We start from the raw sequence: 22,894 nt of genomic DNA, 5'->3' as shown, positions 1-22,894 counted from the left end.
GTTTGAAAGTAGTGGTTATTTTCTGAACATCTTGAAACTGTTTCATTCTCATTGTCTTCATTCTTGCCTTTTAAGTACACTTCAGGTGTGGCTGTAGGTAAGGTGGTCAGGGCAATTCACACAGAAGAAAAGGTACCACTGGTAATAAGCAAAAGTGGCATTTTAGGTTTATTTATCTTTTAGGAGACGGGAGTCAGTTGAGAGCAGACTCTTACAGGCTACTTATTTATTTATGCTGTGTTCTGATGAGAACCATTGCTTTAAAACTAAATGTGAAGGCTAAAGGAGCATTGCTTTGAAGAGCTCTCATTCTGTTTTTATAGTAGTTAACATAATGGGGAAATGCAACATGTAATTTGTTGTGTCAAGTTACCTAAGATTGCATAGAGGTTAGATGTAAACTGCACTTTTCTTGCTTGACAGTCCCCAATATAGAAGAACTGAGTCTGAATGACTTTCATACTCATATGGTCTCTTTTTTTGTAAATAGATGTGAAAAATCACAAAGTCTTGCTGTAGTTACCACTGGTGTCTTTGAGTTCTTACATTTGATTATCACAAGACAAGAGAGTTTTGTGATTACTTTGTAATTTACCAGAGGACGCTCTTGCTCTTTGTAGACTCAGAGAAATAAACTAAAAATACTATGAGCTGGTCTAACAATGTGGGAATTCATTGCCTCAACATGGTTTGTCACACGTTACTCTCTGCAGGCTCCATGGGTTATTCACCAGTATCTTTAAAGCAGATGACCTCAGTTATTTTGCTGAGGAAACCAGAGAGAGAGATTCCCAAGTTGCCTTACAAATTAGTGTATGCCAATACAAGGAATATGGAAATATTTTCCGTGGAATCTGTTTTGCCTGGAAAGGAATCACCAGCTGCCTCTGAAAGTGCTGAAAATCTGTGTTCCAAGAGCTACGGGATGGAAATAGGTGGCTTAGGCTATATGTATGTTAAAGTAAGTAGAGTACCTTTGGTTGCTTTCTTGATTTTAACATAGATGAAGGCTGTATATCCAAGCATATAATATTAGCTTATAACTATAATAGTTTAATAATTAAGGTTTAAAGTAAGTAGAGTTTTGACTTATGATCTGGGGATCTATAAAGAAGTCTTTTTCAAACATGCCAGTTGGTAATTTTGTTGTTTAGGATACTGTCTCCCTTAGAAAAATTTTATATGAGGGGAAGCATTTACAGAAGTTATTAGAATTTGATGTCAGAATGCATCAAATGTGTGATGTTGTTACATATTGCAAATATAAAGGCAATTAAAACTTTTTGCAAACAAATAGATACCACTTGTAGAGAAAGAGTGAAATAGTTTCTCTAAGGCTGAATATGGTAACACAATTTCCCAACTAGCATGAAAGGTTTTAATTTCACTCTCCTCTAACACAGAGGTGTTTTCCATTATTTCTTAAGCTAATCAAGATTAGAATTGCACTAATGAAGTGAGCTGGGCCATGCAGTCCCAGGCACCCAGTGACCTCTTCACTGGGGGATGTACATGGGGAGGTCTCAGGGAAGAAAATGCCGCCACTGTGGCAGGAGGGTTTCCCAGAGCAACACTGGGACTGTTAACCCTACTTCTGCTTTCACAGCTTCCCCCCCAACACCTGTGGAGGCTCTTTGGGAGATTTAACTCTGCTCACTGGTTTTAAGTTGGAGTTCGCCAGGTCACTCGTACCAGATCATTCTGGTTTCCTTGGATGGGGAGTTACTGTTAATTTCTGATAATCTTCTGGACTAAGTCTAGCTTCATTAGATGCAGTTCACTGATGTCAAGTTGCCATTATGATAGGGCAGAAGGTGTCTGTGTTGTGGTCATAACCATAATGGCAGAGATACACTCTGAGTTAGCTGAGTAAACCTAGTTTTCCCTGAATAACTTAAATAAAATTTGTAAAAGCCCCGTTTTAATGATGTATCTACATCTCTGCCTGAGGCTTCTATGTCATTCTGTCAAAAACCAATCAGTTAGTTCAGGGCTTTTAGAACTTTAAGCTGGTGCTTTACTTTCCATGTGACTTTTTTGAGGGGCTAGGATTAAATAAAAGGAAAGAATGCTATTTGGACTTAAACTCAAGTTTACAAAAGGATAATCAGAGAAGTACAGCCTTATCTACCATCAAAGTTTGTGTCAAATGTATTTCCTGGCGTTTTGAAGTTTTAAATTAAGCTTTCACAGTTAAGTCAGCAGTTGTTCATGCTCCAGACATTTCACAGGTATCACAAAATTTGGCCTTATTTCACCTCTGTGAGCTAGGTGATCAGTTATGCCTCCAGTGCATTTTTCTCAGTAACTTCTTATTTCAAACTCCATCTCTGTAGCACGGCACAGCGCAGTACATCTGTCTGGTCAATACAGCCCTTTATTTTCCCTTCCCGCCTAAGCGAGTGCTAGCTACACCAAATACTCTCATGGCACTAATGCAGATGGCTCTGCGCTCAAGCAGAGGCACTGAGACAAAAGACAACTCTTCCTTTTTCTGCATGTATGAACCCAGGATGAACAAGCAGCTGCAGCCAGTGCTGTGAGCTCCTTCTGTCCCTGAGCAAAACTGAGCGTGGTTTGAGAAACAATGCAGTTATCCTGCTTTCTCCTATGGGTGAGGTTTCTAGGAACTTTGGGCAAAGTAATTACAGAAAGTTTCTGTAAGGTGTTAAATCCATTTAAGAAATTACGAAAACGAAATCAGTGTTTCATTGTGTGACATCAGCCTGAAACATGAGAGTCTTAACTGAATTTGTATTAGTGGACTGGAAATAATACTTATTTCAGCATGTAATTAATTGTGCTGTGCAGTCTGTATTATGACTTGCATCATCTTAGTGTTAAAATAAAATCCTACTATGACTTGTTTCATTTGACCTCATAGTATTTGTTTTCTTGGATCTGAAATTCAGATACCCATGGAGTTAATCCTGCTATGTTGAATGGGGGTTTTTTTATTATTATTCCTTACATATTGGCTTTTAAATATGGGGTTTTTTAGTGGGAATAATTTTGTAGTATACCCACAACCATTCACTGTAAGCACACACACGTGAAATCATGCATCCCTTTCCTTATACCCCTTCAGTGCAACACGTCTTATTAGCTTAATATTCAGGGAATGGCTGTAGTTGTTTTGTTTGCCTTTGAGTTTATCATGACTACTCTTCTACAACTCTCATAACATGTTTTTCAGGTTCAATGAATTAGGTGTTTTAAAGCAGACTAATAATTAGCTTCTTTTTGAAATCACTAGCATATTCAGTGTTGTCCTTTATTTTGGTATTATGGATGGAAATGCAATGCAGTGTATACCTGCCTGTGTGGATATGACCCCAAATGAAATTTTACATGAGTCAGGATATTTTCCTGTCCCTCAGTTTGGGATAGGCGTCACAGTTCTGCTCGATGTTTCTGCTGGTCTTATTGTGGTTATTCAGCTGTTTTGTGTCTTAAGTAGTGACCAAAACAATGATGTTTTTAATCTAGCTGTGATTGCTATTTTTTCCGAAGATCTTTCAGACCCATGTTCATTTCTTTGACAGGTCTAGAAATCAAAACTGTTTCAAGAACAAAATTTTCATGAAAACTGATTTTTCAGTGAATATATATTTTTAAGCCAGATTTGCTTTAAATGAAGTTGTCTTGAGAAGCATACTGAATTAAATGAGAACAGCACAGTGCAGCAAATAAGACAGAAGTACTACTGTTTTGCTAGAGTTTTGTTGTGGGTTATTATACTGTAGGTTTACTGGTGGCTGGTGACATATGTGGAGTCCCGTAGGCAGGTGGAGAGCCACAGGTCCAACGGTGCAGGGGCATCACTCCTTGTCATCCTATGCAGGACGTAGGGAAGGATGTAGCTGTGCTTCCTTTTGAACATACTGGCCGGGCCAGTGTCAGTCCCAGACTTTGTCTGGCACTTTGTGAAACATTTTATCTTTCTATAATTTATAACACAGCCTTAATGAAGCCCTGTCAGAGGTATCATGTGTGCAAATTCATGGTGTACCCAAGTGGTACGTGTGACTTCCTATCGCTGTCTGGTGTTTTTCAGCGGTGGGTGCTACTGGCATCACAAGTTGAGCTACTCACAGAGTACAAGGTGGGAACTGTGACTGCTGGCAGAGAATAGCTGCTTGGGGAGAATGGAGAACAGCCTGTGGAAGGGAATCTGAAATACAACAGGAGCTGGCAGATGCCTTTCCTGAATGCAGCAGCTTAGTGCAGTGAATGGCCAATGTTTTCATAGCTAAAGTATTGTTTGGGTTAATAATGGCTAAGTATAAACCAGATCTCCCTCTCTTTGTACAACATTTTAAAGTGAAGGTCAAGTACAATCAACATAACATGCAGAAAGCTATGTTTTTAGAGATGAAATCAATTCACAACTTTCAAACGTTTCCTATGTTTTACCTCCTTAAAAATGTTTCTTATCATCTGCAACTTGGGAATATAACAGTTCTTTGGTAGGTATGGTAGCTTAAAGCAAAACATCGAGCTTTCTGGTCATGATGTCAGACCCAGTGCCTAGATTTGCCAGGTGATAATTTTCTAAGAATTTCAGTGGAAGGGTTGCTGATAATGGTAATATTTAAATAAATAAAATTACATTTCTGTTCACTGATCAAATTTGCTTGTACTAGCAAGTATATACTGTGTTTGGGATTTAGCTTTTTTTGCATCCCTTAGAAGTGAGCTGAAGTTTCAGGAAAATGTAAGTCAGTGGACATTTTCCCAGTGGCTGAAGGTAGCTATAAATTGTGCTGCAGTGATACTTCATGGGACGTTGATGGTTCTTGATTGTACCTTGTACCTTGTACAATCAAGACGTGTTTACTAAACAGCATACAAGTTACTTTTGGTGTTACAAGTCACCAGGTCCTGAATACAAAGAATGCCTTATAGAAATGCCTAAAAGAAAGAAAAAAACCCCTCAAATCTCTGATCTTTTTTATCCTTAGAATTCAGATGTAGTGGGTACTTATACAGTAGATTAAATTCTCAACTACAATGGATTATTATCTTTTTTCCTTGAGCTGCCATTCAGGTAGTTTCCTTGTCTGTGCTGAAGCATACAGTACCTTACCTGCCTAACCTGGAGGACTGCAGGCATTTTGACACAAATATATAAACCTAGCATCAGTCGCGTGCAAGCATGTAGTGATAATGTCTTAGATTGTAGCTCAGAACCTGGGTCACCACTGTCTCTTTTATGGGAGCTTCACATGCTGCCCATCAGAAAATTCCCATGAGTCAGAGATTTATGTAATAACATGAGACTTTTGACCTTCCTATTGGGTAAAGTAACTATGAGAGTTTATTTTTCAAATAAGACATTAGTGTGAATTATCATAAACTAAAATTAAATTAAATTAATAATTTCTAAAGTATTAAGACTTTCTATAGACGGAGTGCACCCTCAGCAAGTTCACTGATGGCACCAAACTGGGAGGACTCGCTGATTCCCCAGAAGGCTGTGCTGCCATTCAGCGGGATCTCGACCGGCTTGAGAGTTGGGCAGAGAGGAACCTCATGAGGTTCAGCAAGGACAAGTGCAGAGCCCTGCATCTGGGAAGGAACAACCTCATGCACCAGTACAGGCTAGGGGGGTGACCTGTTGGAAAGTAGCTCTACAGAAAGAGACCTGAGAGTTCTGGTTGACAATAAACTGACCATGAGCCAGCAATGTGCCCTCATGGCCAAGAAGGCAAATGGCATCCTGGGATGCATCAAGAGTGTGGCCAGCAGGTTGAGAGAGGTTCTGCTTCCCCTCTACTCTGCCCAGCTGAGGCTTCATCTGGAGTACTGTGTCCAGTTTTGGGCTACCCAGCTCAAGAGAGACAGGGAACTTCCGGAGACAGTCCAGAACAGGGCCACTAAGATGATCAGGGGACTGGAGCATCTTCCTTGTGAGGAAAGGCTGTGCGATCTGGGACTGTTCAGCTTGCAGAAGAGGAGACTGAAGGGAAACTTCATTTTTACAAGTATTTGAAAGGTGTATATCAAGAGGATGAGGCAACACTTTTTTCTGTATTGTCTAGTGCTAGGACAATAATGGACAAAATGGACAATATGGTAATGGACAAAAGCTGGAAGACAAAAAGTTCCATTTAAACATAAGGAAAAACTTCTACTGTTCAGGTGAGAGAGCCCTGGCACGGGCTGCCCAGGAAGGATGTGGAGTCTCCTCTGGAGGTTTTTAAAACCCACCTGGACATGTTCTTGTGCAGCCTGATTGAGGAGAACCTGCTTTAGCAGGGGAGTTGTTCTAGGTGATATCTAGAGATCTCTTCCAACCCCTGCCATTCGGTGATTCTGTAAATATCAGACTTTAAACTGTATAAGAGATATATGAATGTATATTAATGGCTGTTGCTGAGCAACGAGACAGAAAATATGCCCCATGTCCAAAGTCCTACTGCCTTTAGGAAAATTGCCAATTTTTGTTTTGATTCTTTTGCAAAATTAATTTCCCTTGGGTCATAGGAAGAATTTAGATGAATCGGTCAGAGGTTTTGTTCCAGACTGCTTGTCTTGGAAATGCTCTACTTTCCCATCCCTCCTGATTACTTGGCATTTTTTTATGAAAGGAAGGGATGTCTTGTCTTTCAAACTGCTGCCACCAGCAGCACCTTGTTAATAGAAATGCGGTGCTTCCTTGGGACTGCCTGCACATCACAAGTCAGGTGGCAGAAATTTCAGTGGTTTCAACAGAGGAAGAAATGGGACATCCTCCTGCCTCATGTGAGGGATCAGGATCTCTTTGTAGGGGATCCAGGTTGATCAAGTTAAGACTTGTGCTCAACCTGTTACTCACCCATCTATGCATCTGCTTACAGTATTACTAGAAAAGTTAAACTTTTGTTTCTAGGCTTGATATTATCATCCACGGTGGTGGCACTGTGAACCAGATACAAGGGAAAATATAAAGTTGAAAGGAATGTATTAAATTCTGTTTTCAGAGCTACCCTATGCAAGGAAATTGCACAGCTCAGGAAATTCTTTGCAAATAACTTAGTGGTTTGAATAGCCAAGTTCAACACTGCAGTGTGAACGTTTTCAGCTTTGTGTCCTGTTCTGTAGTTATGCTTTGCTGCCATAGACAGCTTTTTTTTCCAGTGTAGTAATGCAGCCTCCTTTCTCCAGGTGACTGTATTCAGTTAGCAACAGGTTCACATTGAATTATTTTGATCAAGTTTAGCTTTGACTTTCACCATGTGTTGCTGTTCCATTGGCTTCTTCAACTAGTGCTACCAGAATTGGCAGTATCTCTGATCTAGACATTAATGAGTTGCTTTGTTTCTAGCTGAAAACAATGTCATCCTTTGAAAGAGAGAAGGCCAATGTCTCTCATGTTTTTCATAGTTAACACCTGGAAGACTGCTTTTTAAGGCTGTCTTTAAGTAAACAGATGATCTCTGCTGAAGTTAGAATCATATAAGTTCACTTCTACGGGTAAAATTTACTAAGAAACTAGGGCCAACTTTTTATGAGTTGAAGCTTCCTGGATTTTATCCTTTTCTTTTTAGGATGTATTTCATGAACTCTTTCAACTCTTATCAGAAGAGCTGTTAAGCTGGAAGGATAGCTGTATCTTTCTGCAGTATTTGTGATTGTGCAACGGAAGTGGAAAACTGTTTGGCTGCTGAAGCGACTGCTGAGCCACTTGCATTGCTAATTCTATTCTGTCAGCAATGTCAATTAGTACTTCAAGAGGTTAATATCTCAGAAGAGAGTCTTTGTGAGTCATATGGTCTCATTTGTTAGATAATTATTATAGTCTGCTGATTTCTTCATGTGATCTAAGATGAAATCATGTGGTATGAGAGAATACTGCCATTTCCTATTATATTTTCTTATTATATAAAATCGTGTTAGTACAAGCTTTCTGACCTGCTAGTGAAACATGGAAACTTCTCCTGGTTTTTTGTCTGGTGTGATCTCTTTTAGAATCACTCCATAGATATCACTAAGCCGTTGCCTTTCAGCAGCCCTGCTTGTCCTTCCTTGAACAAAGTATGGCGATTCCACACTTCCATGTGATTTTGGAGGTGGAGGCATTTTCACATCAGTCTGCTGAGACCAGAAGAGTCTAGGCAAGAAACTGAGTTTTGAAATAGCCCTGTCAATATGCATTGAATTATTTGTTTTCCTTCTGAATTCAAGGCTATCTCATCTGTTTTCCTTATATTTTTATTCTGGTTTGTTGGTTTTTTTGTGGTTTTTTTTTTTTTTTAAACTAGTTTAGAGTAAGTGTGGGTCCTGTGAATGCTTGTCTGGAGATGGTGGCTGCTGTCTCCAGCCAAAAGTGCCAGCATGATGGAGTGGTTTTGTTTTAGGGCAAGAGGATGGGCTGCATGTCTTCCTTGTGTCTGTCCCAGTCCTGCATCTCTGATGAGGATAGGAAGTCATCAGTGATGAGCCAGAAACATACCTGAGAAAGTACGCTATCACTTGGATAGCAAAGCTAAGTCTGTTAGAACCAAATCAGTCCTGAAATGTGAAGTGCAGCTAACACTACTGGTAAGCTGTTTTTCATTGAGCTACAATTCAAGTGGTTTCTTTTTATGTGGTGACGGATACATGAAAAGTAACAATGTTTACCTAAAATTTAATTCACTTCCTTTCCTTGAGTAAATCACACTGTTATCTCCCCTATCAGCAGTTTTATTTTGATGGATCAAAATGTGCATTGAACTATTACAAAGAGTAATATATCCATCGATCGTAATCAGGCACAATTTCACTAAAGTTCATTTGATTCTTGCTGTAATTTTTATCTGCATTTCAGTGTAAAAATGTTAGAATTTGTTGTCATTTTTAAGATAGATTTTCCTTCACTTTTTAGGAGGCTTATTTCTAAATTAGTATCTCCAGAATATAGTCATAAACTTGATTTTATGTACTAGTAAGTAAAGGGAAATGAATAGTAGAGATGCTAAAGTATTTCCCAAGAGAGAGGCCCTTCATCCTGTTTCCACCAGTGATGATGCTTTGTTTTCTACTACAGAGTTGGATCCCATTGAAGGCCAGTGGGATTTTAACATCATCAGATTATATACAAAAATAGAAAGAAAATCTGATTTTGCAAATCATGCTGCTAAATTAATGAGATGACAATGTTGTGGAATTATTCAGTGCTTGTAATTAGTGAGATCTCTCTTTCCTCCCACCTGTTCTTTTCACCAGGTGTTTTCTTTGGCATGGATTTAAGGCAGGGTGATGATGCTAGAGATGAAAAGCTACAGCTTGGTGCTCATAGGATAACTTTAATGAATCTGTAGGGTTACGTCATGTCGAAGGTTCAGCTGTCTGTAGTAGATCACCAGTTTCTATGGTGATCTGTTTTCTGCATTCTTTTCCCCTTCTCTAGACAGTAGAAAATGTACTGTTTCAGCTGCATAAATTAAAAGTACCTATTTCATGCTAGCATAGATCATGTTGTTAGAGCGGCTACGCAGCATTTGCTGCCTGGAGTTAACAGTATTTGTCTTACAAGGCTGCTGCCTTTTTTACATCAGGAAACTTTTCTTTGTGTAGCCTAGAGGAGACCAGCCTCCAGCCTGCTAACCCATTTTGCTAGACAGTATTTAAATGCTTTCCTCTTTCATATTGCATTTACTTTAATTTCTGTCGTGAGAGGGAAGCACTATCTCATCACAAATATTGAGGAAGGGCAAGTGCTGCCACAGCTGAGGCAGGGTCCGGAACCTGGGCAGAGTACAGTACACATTTGATCTTCAGCTGTGTTTGACACTGTAGCATCTTTGTGTTGAACTAAAAAACTTCCCTGCTATTGGCAGGGTTTTGATTTTTGTGTTTTGTTTTGTTTTTTTAAGTAGAGTTCTGTAAACAGATGCATTTGGGTTGAGTTTAGATATATATGTGCCTATTTACAAGGAGTCTTTTGTTTAAAAAACAAGTGGAATCACAGAATTGCAGAATCTTAAGGGCTGGAAGAGACCTTGAAAGATCACCTAGTCCAATCCCCCTGCTAGAGCAGGACCACCTAGAGTCACACATGGAAAGAAGACATTGCTTCTGAGCACATTGTTTGACTCTAACACTGCCCCTCTGTTGTCACATCCTGGTTAATTATTTTGGAGTTATTCTGTAGTTTGTGTAGCTTTGTCCTTGCATTGGCACATACACTTGTTAGCACATGCCTTCATTTTAATTCAAATGAGTTTTCTTAGCCTGTGATTTGTGGATACAGCAGAGCTGAAAACAGACACATAATCCTAGTTCCCAAACTGTGGCTTCTGCTGCTCCACTGCCTTTTTATTGCCCTCTATTGCTGTTACATATGGTGCTCTTTGAATAGCAAGAGCACATAGTGAAGGATTGATCTTTTATTTTTCAAATAATTGCTTTGGGAAGTTTGAAGCAATTCCAGGAACAGAGCCTCCCCAGCAGCCTCCAGCTAGGCAGGGTGTGCATCCCTTTCGTGGGCTGGGACTTGGCCATCTTGGGTCTTGCTCCCCAACCCGCTGGCTTTGCTGAATACATTCTATCATTTCCTGTCTTGCAATAAGAAGGCAATCAGAAGTTTGGTCTTTCAAAAAACCCCTAGTAGAAACAAGAAGTTTGTCATTTTAAGTAGTGGGAAAACTGGGTTAATTAAAGGGGGGAGGGGAAGCTCCAGCAGTCTTTGAGGCAGAAGATGCTATACAAAAAGTAAATTGTGTAAGAATAGGTGATGAAGCTGTATGACAATGCAGTTTTCTCTGCCATCCACCAATGCTGTACTATGACAAATACGTTATAGCTATTTTGAAATATTTTAGCAAATTGAGAATGTTTTGCAACATAGCTGTACTTCTAAAGCCAAGAAGCTGTTTACCTGCTAAGGTGATGGGTGTGTGATGATCTCATTGCTCTCTAGGCATTGCAAGAGCATCAGTTCAGAAGCTTTACTATATTAAAAAATGTCATAGCCTTTTCCTTGTATTTCTCAAGAGTCATTTTCATATGTACATATTTGTATGCACATGCAACTGTATAAGCAACTAGATGATTTTCCTACACCTTTATTCTTGAGTGTGAGAGAACCATTATATCTCCACTCATTTAAGAATATGAATATTTCCTTTTTTGAAAACAAGTCATACACTAGTTGTGGATTACTTGTATGGGTAAAGTTTGTGTCAAAATGGTCATTAACTGGAATGCTGTTTTGGGGTCTTTACTATTTTTTTGAGGCCTTTTTGACCAAATCTTTTCAGGCTTTTTTTCTTTTGGCATTCTGGAGATAATTAATTTTAAATTTGCCCTATTTACAAGCATGAAGGAAAGAGTTTTTAATACTTGAGATTAGGTAGCTTTGCCTGAATTGACACAGATGTGCCAATGTGTTCTCTTAGGGGGAAAAAAAAAATAAAAAGGCAAAAGGGATCTATACAATGTTATGCTGCAAATGCATTTATAACCTACTTGTAAGAGGTACTCCACGTAATGTTTTTGATACTCAAGCCTTTGATCTCTCTGAAGACCAGATTATTTTCTTTGCACATTTTCAATATTGAATATGTATCTTGAAACATTATTTTGCATGGGAGAAGCCTTTTTCTGTCTGTGTAGGCAATAAAATTAAGCTTGTGTGGCCTTTTATCAATAGAACAACTTATTTACCTCAGACATACTAATGAACTTGTCTCTTGTTTAAGGGTTTGCCTGTTATACATGTATTTATAAAAGAAAAAAAACCACTATAGCTTTGATGTCATGGATATTGACAGTTTAACTATATTGCAGTGGGAAGTCACTGATATTTTGCCATTGTTATTATATTGCAGTATGCCAGGGTCTGGATCCCGGATCCAGATGAGGTCTGGAAGTCTGCAGAACTTCTCAAAGATTATAAACCCGGAGATAAAGTCCTCCAGCTTCGACTTGAAGAGGGCAAGGTAGGTCTGCATATTGTTTATAGGCTGATTGTTCTTGTTCTTGACTGGAGACTGATACATCTAACACAAGAAGATGTACTGTCAAAATATATCCATATTTATCTATCTGCAAATATTCTTGTCTATTGACTTCCAGTAGTATTTGTTGTGTGATAAATTATGTTTAGTTACAATCATCCATTTCGCTTGATTTTTAAAACAAATAAAAGTTAAAAACTATAGCTTTTATTCAACTGCCTATTATGTTCAATTGCATCATCTTTTTCTACTTATACTTTTAAACCTATAACCATGGTTTGATATTCCAGTGAGAACTGTGTTGCTAGGAGAGCAGTCTTGCAGAGAAAGAACTGTGACTTAATTTGAGCATAACCATCAGACAATTAGTAGAGATAAAAAGGGGCAAGGTTTAAAGGCACTATGAAAATGATGCTGTATATGGTGTAGTTAAATGACGACATGTCTATGAAAAACTCACATCCTTCTGGTGAAGGCCTGTTCATTTTTATTTCATGCCATTGAAATGATTAAATATTTTTAACATGTAGTCTTGAATCTTCCAATGGAAGATAAAGATCGACTGCAATTGGTCAAATATTTATTTTTCATTTCATTGTTTCTTACCAGTGGGCAGTTTAGATCCTACTTTCATGTAGAGGCCTACATAGGAATGAAGTAAAGAGATTATATATGTAAAGTAGCTTCTAAATAAAATATCTGACTTGAATTAATTTTAGTCTTTCACTTGCTCACATTACTTACGATAAATTGAGTGCAATCTTTTTCATTTGACAAGGTTAGTGTTCACTTTGCATAGTCTAGGCTGTGTGGTGATGCTGCACACTTACATGTTGCATATAGTAAAATGAGGGTGTCTGTCAGTTAAGTCACATTGTGTGGGGACAAGGAAATAGCAGGTAAATAAAGTGCATTTAGATTTAGAGACAGAGACAACTAAAATATCTATACTAGAGAATTATTTACATCTGCAAAAATTATGAGTAGCATTTTTTCAATTGGTGTTCTGCCAACATTCTTGAGTCGTATTACACTGTATATAGAGCTGGCTATAGACTGACTGATGGGAATCTACTTCCTCTGTTCAGATCAAGAGGAAAATAATACGGAAAAATTGGTTAGATTTATGATATAACATTTTTGTTTATTTAATAGAAAGATTTGACAGCAAAAGTAAGATGTTGGCTTAAGTAATAGCCTAAAGAAGTGATATCTCGTTACAGTTGCCTATTGTGTATATAGAAAACCCTTTTGGGAAATTTTAAATTGTGTTTTTGGAGAAAGAACTAACTCAAATCACCAAATAATTTAACATAATTGCATTGTGTTTTTGTAACTTGGGTATGTCTTGCTGGAAAGAATGGTTGGAGGGACTGAATGAGGAAACCTATTCTTTCAACACATGTTCCATTTGATTTTCAGGACCTAGAATATAGCCTCGATCCAAAGACGAAGGAGCTCCCACCCCTGCGAAACCCTGACATACTTGTTGGTGAAAATGACCTCACGGCGCTCAGTTATCTCCATGAACCTGCCGTTTTACACAACCTCAAAGTTCGATTTATAGACTCTAAACTAATCTATACCTATTGTGGCAAGTACTGTCTTTTCTTACCATAATCTTTACACAGAACGCCCTAGAGAGGAACAAGAAAGTTGGTTATTGATATGTCTACCTTTAACTTCAAGTCGTTTCATGACAGAGCATGTTGGGCTATTCTTAAGAAAGTCTGGATGTTTGTGGTTAAATGCATCAAGTAGACTTGAAACTATTGAGGTTCAGAGAAAATTGACTTTGCTATGTATTCTTCTAGCTTACCAATGGACTGTTTTCATATAAAGTGTTGATTCAGCAAGTGAGATTCCTGGCTGGATGCTGTTTCCCTTAGGCTTGTTTAGATAGGCGTGGGCTGGAGGAAGGCTTCACATGGTTCAGATGCAAGCGGCTAGCCTTGCTGTTTGGTGGATTTATTACCAGCTGTGATTGCTCACCTCTGCACTGAGCTCATCCATCTCCCAAAGGAAGAGAGAAGTTTATTTTCTTTTTCATGTTTTTCAGTTAATGCAACTATAAAGTGAATTTGTAACAATACACAAGCTAGTGTTTATCTGATCAGTTAGGAACAACCTTCATTTTGAGAAAATATCATTTAAGTCACAGTAAAAGTTGCCTGAAGTTGTAGTTGCCTATGATATTTTCAAGTGACCAGAATGGGAGGAAGTTACTTTATCAATCACTTCATCGTAAGTGCAAAATTGCAACTGAGAGGTCTATTTAAAAAAACAAACCAAAACAAAATACCCAACATTGAGAGATAGTTTAGGCTTAAAATTTAGATTTCATGCTTCTGGACATTTTTCTCTGTAGACACATGTTTCTTTTAAGTCTTAATGTTTAGATTAAATACGTTGCCAACTTTTAGTGTAACCTTTCAATATACATTAACTTTGTACATTTTTTATGTATTTCTCTAGTTTACCTGTTCTTTGGACATGCTACTGGTGCATAAGAAACAGTTTAAATCATTGGAGGATATTTTATGTTTGAAGCTGACTAAAGCAAAACATAATATAATGATGTGATTGCTAGAAACCAGATACTGAAAATTTCCTTCTCATAACAGTCTGATTAAGGCAAAGATACATTTTTCCCTATACATGGTCAAATGATCATTTGCTGTATTCATTGTAGCTCAGTTTATGCTGGCAGAAAAACATATCTCATGATTTCCTGGTTTAATATGCAATTTAACTTTGTCTCTAACCTGACTTTTGTAGGATAGTCCCAGTTCTTGGTATTACAAGCCAGAGTGAGCCTTCTTGATGTTACCAAATCTCATTAGTCTTGCTGTTTATAAATCTACTGTACTTTATACTGTTTTACAAACTATAGTGTAGGGAAGTCATGTTGCAAGGAATATACCAAGGATCAGATTTTCTCTCTTCAAATCACTGCTATAGCTCCACCCATGGTGATCAGAATGGGAATGGAGAACTAAGCCAACCAACATGTTAAACATATTGTGATGGACAGACTCTGGACATTAATATCCTGCCACATTTTGCTCACTCCAGCTATTCCTAATCTGCAGATGCTGAGCAGAGTGCATCTACTCTCAGCAGTGTCCAGACCACAAGGGACTGAATCAGACTTTGCCATCCTCTGCTTGCAGCCAGCCTTCGTTCCCATAGGAATGGGAGATGATTCATACCCATGTCTCATCCCATTATGCAGTCTGAGCATAACTAGAGGCACAGAAAAATTTTAAGTTGGGAGAGACCTCTGGAAGTCTTCAGTGAAGCTCTTAAACAGGTCTGACTTGAAACAGGTCTGACCAGATCATGTTGTTCAGGACTTGGGCCAGTCAAAGTAGCTGAGTAGTTTAGTGTCTTCAATGACAGAGATCCCACAGCCTCTCTGGGCAGCCACTACTGAGGGCACATACTCTGGTCCCAACACTGGGAAACCACCTCAGTTCCCTCAGTTTAAACACTATGTTTCTCTTAGTAGTACCTCCATGACAAAGCTCTTGATGGGGGAATACTTTGTGAAATGGCTTTTGTCCAATGGGAACCTCATGGTCTGAGCTTGTACGGTGTTTTCAGTCTGAGTTTCATGGTCACATGCCTACTGATACAACCATAGTCTTCTCATAAGGCAGCCTGCCCAGTTTGTGTTTCAACTGCTTGCAAACACACTAGCTGTTTAGCATCATATGAGCTTTCAAAAGGAATGTGCTGTTAGCTAGTTTTGTTTTGCTGTGTGTGGGATAATATGCATATTTTCCCTAGTGAAGCTTTGATTGTGGGTTTAGCTGGTATTGTAGTTTCTCTTAAGGCTGGAAGGCCTTTAGCTTTTCATAGGTGAATCTGCCAAAGGGTGCAGATGACAGAGCTTGGTTGGCCAATTTGCTTCTGAACAAGACTGAAGTGGTGATTCTGGGAGCTGCTAGAAACAGGTGTCTCCAGTAGCGTGAGGGTTCTCAGTGGTCAAAGTGTGGGCAAAGGAGGTTTCATGCTACCTGGAGACCTGAGTAATGTAATATGCTCTGGATTTATGACAAAATCACAGAATGGTAGGGGTTGGAAGGTGTCTCTAGAGATCACCTAGTCCAATCCCCTGCTAAAGCAAATTCATCTCAATTGGGTTACACAGGAACATGTCCAGGCAGGTTTTGAAAACCTCCAGAGAAGAAGACTCAACACTCTCCCCAGGCAGCCTGTGCCAGGGCCCCCTCACCCTCACAATGAAGAAGTTTCTCCAGAAAAGAGACTGGCCTCATCCTCTCGAAATCCACCCTTTACATATTTATAAGTGCCCTCCTTCAGTCTTCTCCAGTCTAAACAGCCCCGGATCTTGCAGCCTTTCCTTGGAAGGGAGATGTTATAATCTCCTGATTTATCTTGGTAGTCCACTATCGCAGAAGTTCTCTATCACTCTTGAACTAGGGAGCCCAAAACTGGACACAGTACTCCAGATGTGGCCTTACCAGGGCAGAGTAGAGGGGGAGGAGAACCTCCTTTGACCTGCTGAACACACTCTTCTTTGAGTTCCCAGGTCCCTCTCTGCAGAGCTGCTCTCCAGCAGTTCGACCCCCAGCCTGTATTGGTGCAGGGGGTTGTTCCTTCCCAGATTCAGGACTCTGCACTTGTCCTTGTTGAGCCTCATGAGGTTCCTCTCTGCCCAGCTCTCAAGCTGGTTGAGATCCCGGTGAATGGCAGCACAGCCTCTGGGGAATCAGCCAGTCCTCCCAGTTTGGTGCCATCAGCGAACTTGGTGAGGCAAGTTCACTCAAGTACACTCTGTCCCCTCATCCAGGTCGCTGATGAAGATGATGAGTAAGAACGGCCCCAGAACGCATCCCTGTGGAACTCCACTGGCCACAGGCCTCCACCTCAATTCTGTGCCATTGATCACCACCCTCTGGGTTCTGTCAGTCAGCCAACTCTTGATCCACCTCACTGTCCACTCATCCAACCCACACTGCCTGAGCTTTCCGATGTTACGGGAGCCAGTGTCGAAAGCCTTGTTGAAGTCAAGGTAGATGACATCCGCTGCTCTCCCCTCATTTAGCCAGCCAGTCATGCCATCATAAAAGGCTATCAGGTTGTTCAAGCAGGATTTTCCCTTGGTGAGTCCATGCTGACTCCCACTTTGTTAGCTTGGGATGTGGGCATATGTATGTTATGTTACAAGCTAGGGAAAATAAAGTTGTCTTGTCAGCTTTTAGAAACCTGATCCTTTGACCATAGACATTCAGCTTTCAAACTGCTCTATCAGTTCTCATCCTGAGCAAGTTACTTTCTCTCTGCAAAGATCACTGCCTTAGGGTTCTACCTGCGGAAAGAACCATATTTGCCTCCTTAATCTGACTTGCACATTAGCTAGGTTAGTTTAAAAAGCTCTTGAAGGTGGTTTGAACTAACCCAGCTGATTCAGCCCAAAGGAGATTAAAAACACTTTAATCCTCCAAGAGAATTACGGTAACATTATTGTCAACTAGCAGAACTAGAACTTGGATGGATGTCCATAGCCCGAGAAATAAATTCAACCATGCTTAGTGTAATATGGGAAATGGAACTGAAATACTTTAACATTTCACTTTGAAGTAATGTGGATTGTTTAAGTAGAAAACCTCACTATTTCTTAATTTCAAATCAGCCTTTCTCAAGTGATGCAAAGGTGATTTATATTTTTTGCTTTGTTTGCTATTGGGAATGTGAAATGAAGAATTAGTGAAGGAATTTTAAAAGACACAAAGGAAAATTTGAGTACTTACATGGAAAAACTGCTATGGCTGTCATGAAAATTCAATTAATACTGCTGGTTAGTTGAAATGTATAAAGTACTGTCTACTATGCAGGAGAGCAAACTTAATAAATTGTGTATGTGAATATCCATTTTGTCTGCAAATGAGTGAATGTGTTCAAGATAAAAGAATTACATACACTTATTTTGGGTATATATAAGAAGAATGTTGAAAAAAGTCGCCAGAGTTCAATTTAGTGTAATTGTAGGATCAAAACCACTTAAAAATCTGATCTGGGAAAAGCCATGATATTTCTTAAAATAGCAGAATGATTTAGTGGAGATAAAGAGAAGTTACGTATAAATTAATCTGGATTATAGTCCTGTGAGACAGACTGATTTAAAAGTTCCAAAGAAAATGTATAATTCTCACTCACTTGTTTGGGTTATTTCCAGGTGGTAGTTGCTCGTCGATGTTACAGATTGCTACTGAAGTGATTTAATATACTGGAGCCTTGTCATGAGGCAGCTGGTTTTGCATTCAAGCGTTTATTTTTTCCAACATAGCCAAAAGGGAGAGAGAATTGTCTCAAGCCCCTACACAGCTTATTTAAATGTCTCTTTGATTAAACTTGCAAGCTGAGGAGGCTGATCTCAGCAGCAGTCTTGCTTAATTTTTACTACTTTTTCCCAGTTAAAAAGGGCACATGTTAAAAACTGACACAGAAAATATTCCTCAAATCTGCTGGTGCTGAGGTCTCCTCACCTCCCTAACCCCCCTCATTGTTTTTTGGCTTATCACTACAGTGTTGGAACTTGGCATACATTTTTATAGAGACTTTTCACTTAATCTCCTGAGTCATTTCGGTGAAGTCATGGCTGATGGAAAAACACTGACTCCACTTACATGGGCATGTCTAGTTGCGAAATTTGCCATGTATTTGTAGAGATAGATTGAGGTTTCTCAGATCTCTTCATGAGAGATATTCTGTCATTGTTTAATGTTTTTGCTATGGTTTGTGCTTGATCTATAAATGCATGACAGGATTTAAAAATGGGATGATGCACCTACCAGCAGTGTCACACTGTAGATGCTTTCACTTCCCTTCTTCCAGCTTTTCTGTGGAAAATTTCTTAGATAGACATAACACTGTAATCTGCATAGAGCAGAGGACCAGAATCTGCACTGAGGAAGTCTCTGTATATACATATGAATTTCTGAGTAAATTTAGAAGCAAGTTGCGTGCTATGGAAATGCTTCTGGTGGAGGTTCTTCAGAGGTATTTGTCCAAGGAGTGTGTTTAGCATGCTTGCTCTAGTCACTGTGCAGTCATCTGTACCTGCATTATTGCTTTGGGTGACCAAAATATATATGTAAGAAGAAATTCTATTTTTAAAATAGCCATGGTTAAAATTAGAGTTTGCAAACTGTGGTCAAGGTAAATATCTGTTGAAGTCAGTAACATGATATACTTGCTATTCTCTAGTTCATATTTTTAGGAAAGTCAAAATAATAGTTAGTATTAAAGCCATTTTTTTGTTTGTTTTATTTTGAAACAGCTGCCAAGAATTCCTTTTGTTTTGTTTCCTTTGTAGGTATTGTCTTAGTGGCCATAAATCCTTACGAGCAACTGCCTATCTATGGCGAAGATATTATCAACGCATACAGTGGCCAAAATATGGGGGATATGGATCCACATATCTTTGCTGTGGCTGAAGAAGCATATAAGCAGATGGCCAGGTTTGTAGACCACGAGTCTTAATTTCATTGCTTTTCTAAAATGAACAAGACTTACCATTTCTGTCTGATGGCCTTCTTTTTAATTTACTGCTCATTAAATATTTTGTAAGATTCGTCTTTCCTTCAGTGTTTTAGCACATTTCAAAAGAGGATAAGTTACTTAAATTGGCAAACAGTAAAGAGTCATGAATGCCACAGAGATCGTGGCCACTGACAAGTAACAGGAATAACGACAGTACTTAGATCTAAAATTAGCCCCGTGCTTTATAAGATTATGTTTTTTAATTTGATTAGCAAAATGTGGATATACCTTTTTAATCATCAGTGGATTTTTAAAGAGAAAAGTGCAAGAGTTTGAAGTATTGTGTTTGCTGACAACAGAATAAAAAAATCACTCGACTTGTGAATGCTATTACAGGCTTCTCATCATGTTGATAGAGTCTGAGCTGCGTAATCTGCCTGTGGCTGTTGTTGACTAGAATTAAGAGGGAGCAGAGGGACAATTGCACACTGTGCCTGAAAACAGTGTCTCAAAGGACGCTGTAACAGCTGTGCAGGAAATCCTCATTTTTTTACATACTGCATGAAAACTAAGTTGTCACCCAAGGAGAATCTTCTTCTCTTTCACTCCAAGAGCCTGTCATTTTGAGGAGCTTTTGAAATGTTTTCTGTAGTCTTTGTTTAACAAGGTGGTCCTCAATATCCTCACTGGTTGGCTGCAGTTATCAATAGAGTTTTCCTTGTTGACAATACAGCCCATGATCAAATTGATCATAGTGGCAGACCTCTGGATTAATTGTGGTGACCTGCAATCCACACTGCAGGAAGGAGGGGCAAGGGGAGAATGGGTTGAAAATGATAAAATGTCCATCTTTGAAATTAGCTATATATTAATTTAAGAATCCCCAAGAGCTATGATGAACAAAAAGCTCCATATACTATGAAATTAAGTTGACTGCATATGTGAATGTGGTGATTCATGATACCCACATAATAGAAAATTCCAAAAGAAAACAGTACAGTACAGTGTAACATTTCATGACTTAGGGTAACTGAGAAATAGCCAATGTTTACAAAACATCCTGCACTGATGAATGGCAGAGGTATTCCCTGTACCTCCTTTCTGCTAAGAGAATAGACATATAATCTGGTATAGGAATACAAAGGCAAAACTGTGCTATTGACAGTCACATCTGTGTTGTAGCTCTTTCAGTCTAGGTCAGTGTTGTTTTACAGATCTAGATCCCTGTTGTTTTAAACAGACTTGCTACTCAAGACCCTCCAAAAGCCCTACAAAATAAGAGTTTATTAGCCTTATTTTACATCTGAGGCACAGTACCATGACCTGCAATTAGATGCTTGTGATGGATGTAATCCAAATTCCCAGAATTTTTTTTCTTAGTATTAACCAGTGGAAGCAAGAAGCTGGAGGGAGATCTCTCTCCACTGGCTGCCTCTAACCACAGTCTGAAAGTGGGCTTACCTCTTACCTGTGTGGAAATTGAGTTGCCAAGTTGCCTGCGTTCTGTGTGCTCAGTAGCTGAAGCCTGCGCAGTGAAGATTTCTATCTGCACTATCTGTATTCTTTGCTACAGAGAAAGAATTGGAGGGGCTGAGATTTTGGCTAGTTTCTGCTATGGTTTTTCCTTTTTGTGTTAATTGCCTGCTCTTCAGTTCTCCCTGTGCCCTCCAGCAATTCTGCTCCCCTGAAGAACAACAGATAAAATGGGATAGAAGTTCCTTTTCAAAACAAATTATGAGAAGTTATATAAGCATGGAAATGATCTTAAATAGTACTTTTGCATTAATACATTCCTTCATGTTTCTATAGCATGTTAGAAACAATTTGTTATTTTTGTATGAATCACTGACAGTATGTTTGTAGATATGTAATGAAGTCCAAGAACATAATGAAAAATCCCTCTACACTAAAGTAACAATTTTATGGTTTATTTAGTTTCCCAATGTCTATTTCCTTTTCTCTCTATTGGGTTTTTTTGAGTTGTTTGTGTTTTAGAAATTTTTCTGTCATTTGGACATACTGGATTTGCCCACTGAATTTTATTTTCTAATGCTGTTTCCCATTTTGTAATCAGTTATCCTGCCCTTCAGTGATACTTTCTATACCTTCTGCTCCTGAGTTATGACGTTAAAAAAGAAGACAAAGAAGGTTTATGTTTCTGCAGCTTGTTATTTAAAAATGAAAATAAAACTGCCTGTGACTGTTTCATTAACACTTTAATAATTGCACTGAATATTCAGATGGTAGCTAGTCATATGCATTAATCTGCCTTAATGCATGTAATTGGTGAGATTTATTTTCCTGTTGTTTCCAGTCTTTCCTAATTCCATGTTTAAATGATCACTGCAGTAAATAGTCATGATGCTCTTATCCATAAAGCTTCAGTGAGCTCTTCTAAATATTTACTCCATAGATCTTCTTGTTAATTTATAATTTTGTTATTTAGCATTTGTCCTTGCCAGCTTCATTACTTGCTATGGCTGAGAAACTCCTTCCATGTACGTGGTTGTAACTAAATGATCTCTGTGGTCTTTTTCAGCCAGAGAAAATGCCACATGACAGGAATCAGGAAAATAGTGATTTTACACTAAGTATTTGTATTGCGTCTTCAGGAAAAAAAAAATATGATGCAAAAATGTCAGCTGGTGGAATGACAGAGATGGAGCTCACATCTGGCTTGTGCACAAAAAGCAGTATTCAGCAACTGATGGGGATTATTACAATATAAAGCAGCATGTAAAGATACCTTTGCATGTGAAATTTTCATCATAGAGTGAGCAAAATGGTGTAGTAAGCACAGGCCATGAAGTGATGTGCCTGTTTGGGTATCCAGCACTTCCCCTTTCAGCTGGAGTTCCAGTGAAGGATTGGTAAAATGAGATATGGCTCAACTTTACCCATAGCTGACAATGAAATAAGTGGTTACTGTTTACTCAGTAGCTTCTTGTCTTTTTCATCACAGGAAAATGTGCACAGCTCTTGTAAGATTAATCTTATTTTGAATTATTTTTTATTTCCTTTCTTCCCCTCCATCCCCTCCCCTCTTCTGCCCTTCTCTGTATTTTTGTGCCTTTTTTTCTGTTTCGTTCTCCATCTTCCACCACTCCTCTGCACAGGGTGACAGCTTCATTTCCAACACCTTTCATCTCCTGTGCCCAAAATAAGTAATGAACTAGATTTACAACTGCATTTAAATTGTGTTAGACATAGGGTTATGTACACCATATACTTGCCAATAACTTTAATGGTTGGGGCTGCAGGTGCCAGTTCCAGAGCAGATCTTTTCCTCTGTCTGAGCACCAGTGTGTCCCAGAGGGAGGGATCAGGAGTGGTCGGATGGATGAGGACCTATCCAATGACCTCCCCCTGACACGAGGCTTTCATGCAGGGTGGTTTGGGGGTTGCTGTGCTCCTGTAAGAGCAGCTCTGACAGGCTGTGCTTTTGGAGAGAGCTG

The 22,894-nt window shown here is 39.0% G+C and overlaps 1 protein-coding gene across 4 annotated transcripts in view; it reads left to right on the top strand.

The window, feature by feature from the left end:
• The window catches only part of MYO5A (myosin VA), a 100,960-nt gene that overhangs the window by 8,604 nt on the left and 69,462 nt on the right, over nucleotides 1-22,894 (top strand). For all 4 annotated transcript variants that reach the window (XM_061999276.1, XM_061999274.1, XM_061999275.1 and 1 more), the window contains exons 2-4: nucleotides 11,799-11,909; nucleotides 13,350-13,521; nucleotides 19,273-19,417. In XM_061999276.1, coding sequence (XP_061855260.1) covers nucleotides 11,799-11,909; nucleotides 13,350-13,521; nucleotides 19,273-19,417 — 428 coding nt within the window. The remainder of the gene's footprint in view (nucleotides 1-11,798; nucleotides 11,910-13,349; nucleotides 13,522-19,272; nucleotides 19,418-22,894) is intronic.

This window comes from Colius striatus, chromosome 7 (assembly GCF_028858725.1).
Source record: "Colius striatus isolate bColStr4 chromosome 7, bColStr4.1.hap1, whole genome shotgun sequence".
NCBI lineage: Eukaryota > Metazoa > Chordata > Aves > Coliiformes > Coliidae > Colius > Colius striatus.
The sequence above is the reverse complement of the archived record's forward strand: the minus strand, read 5'-3'. Positions and strand labels throughout refer to the sequence as shown.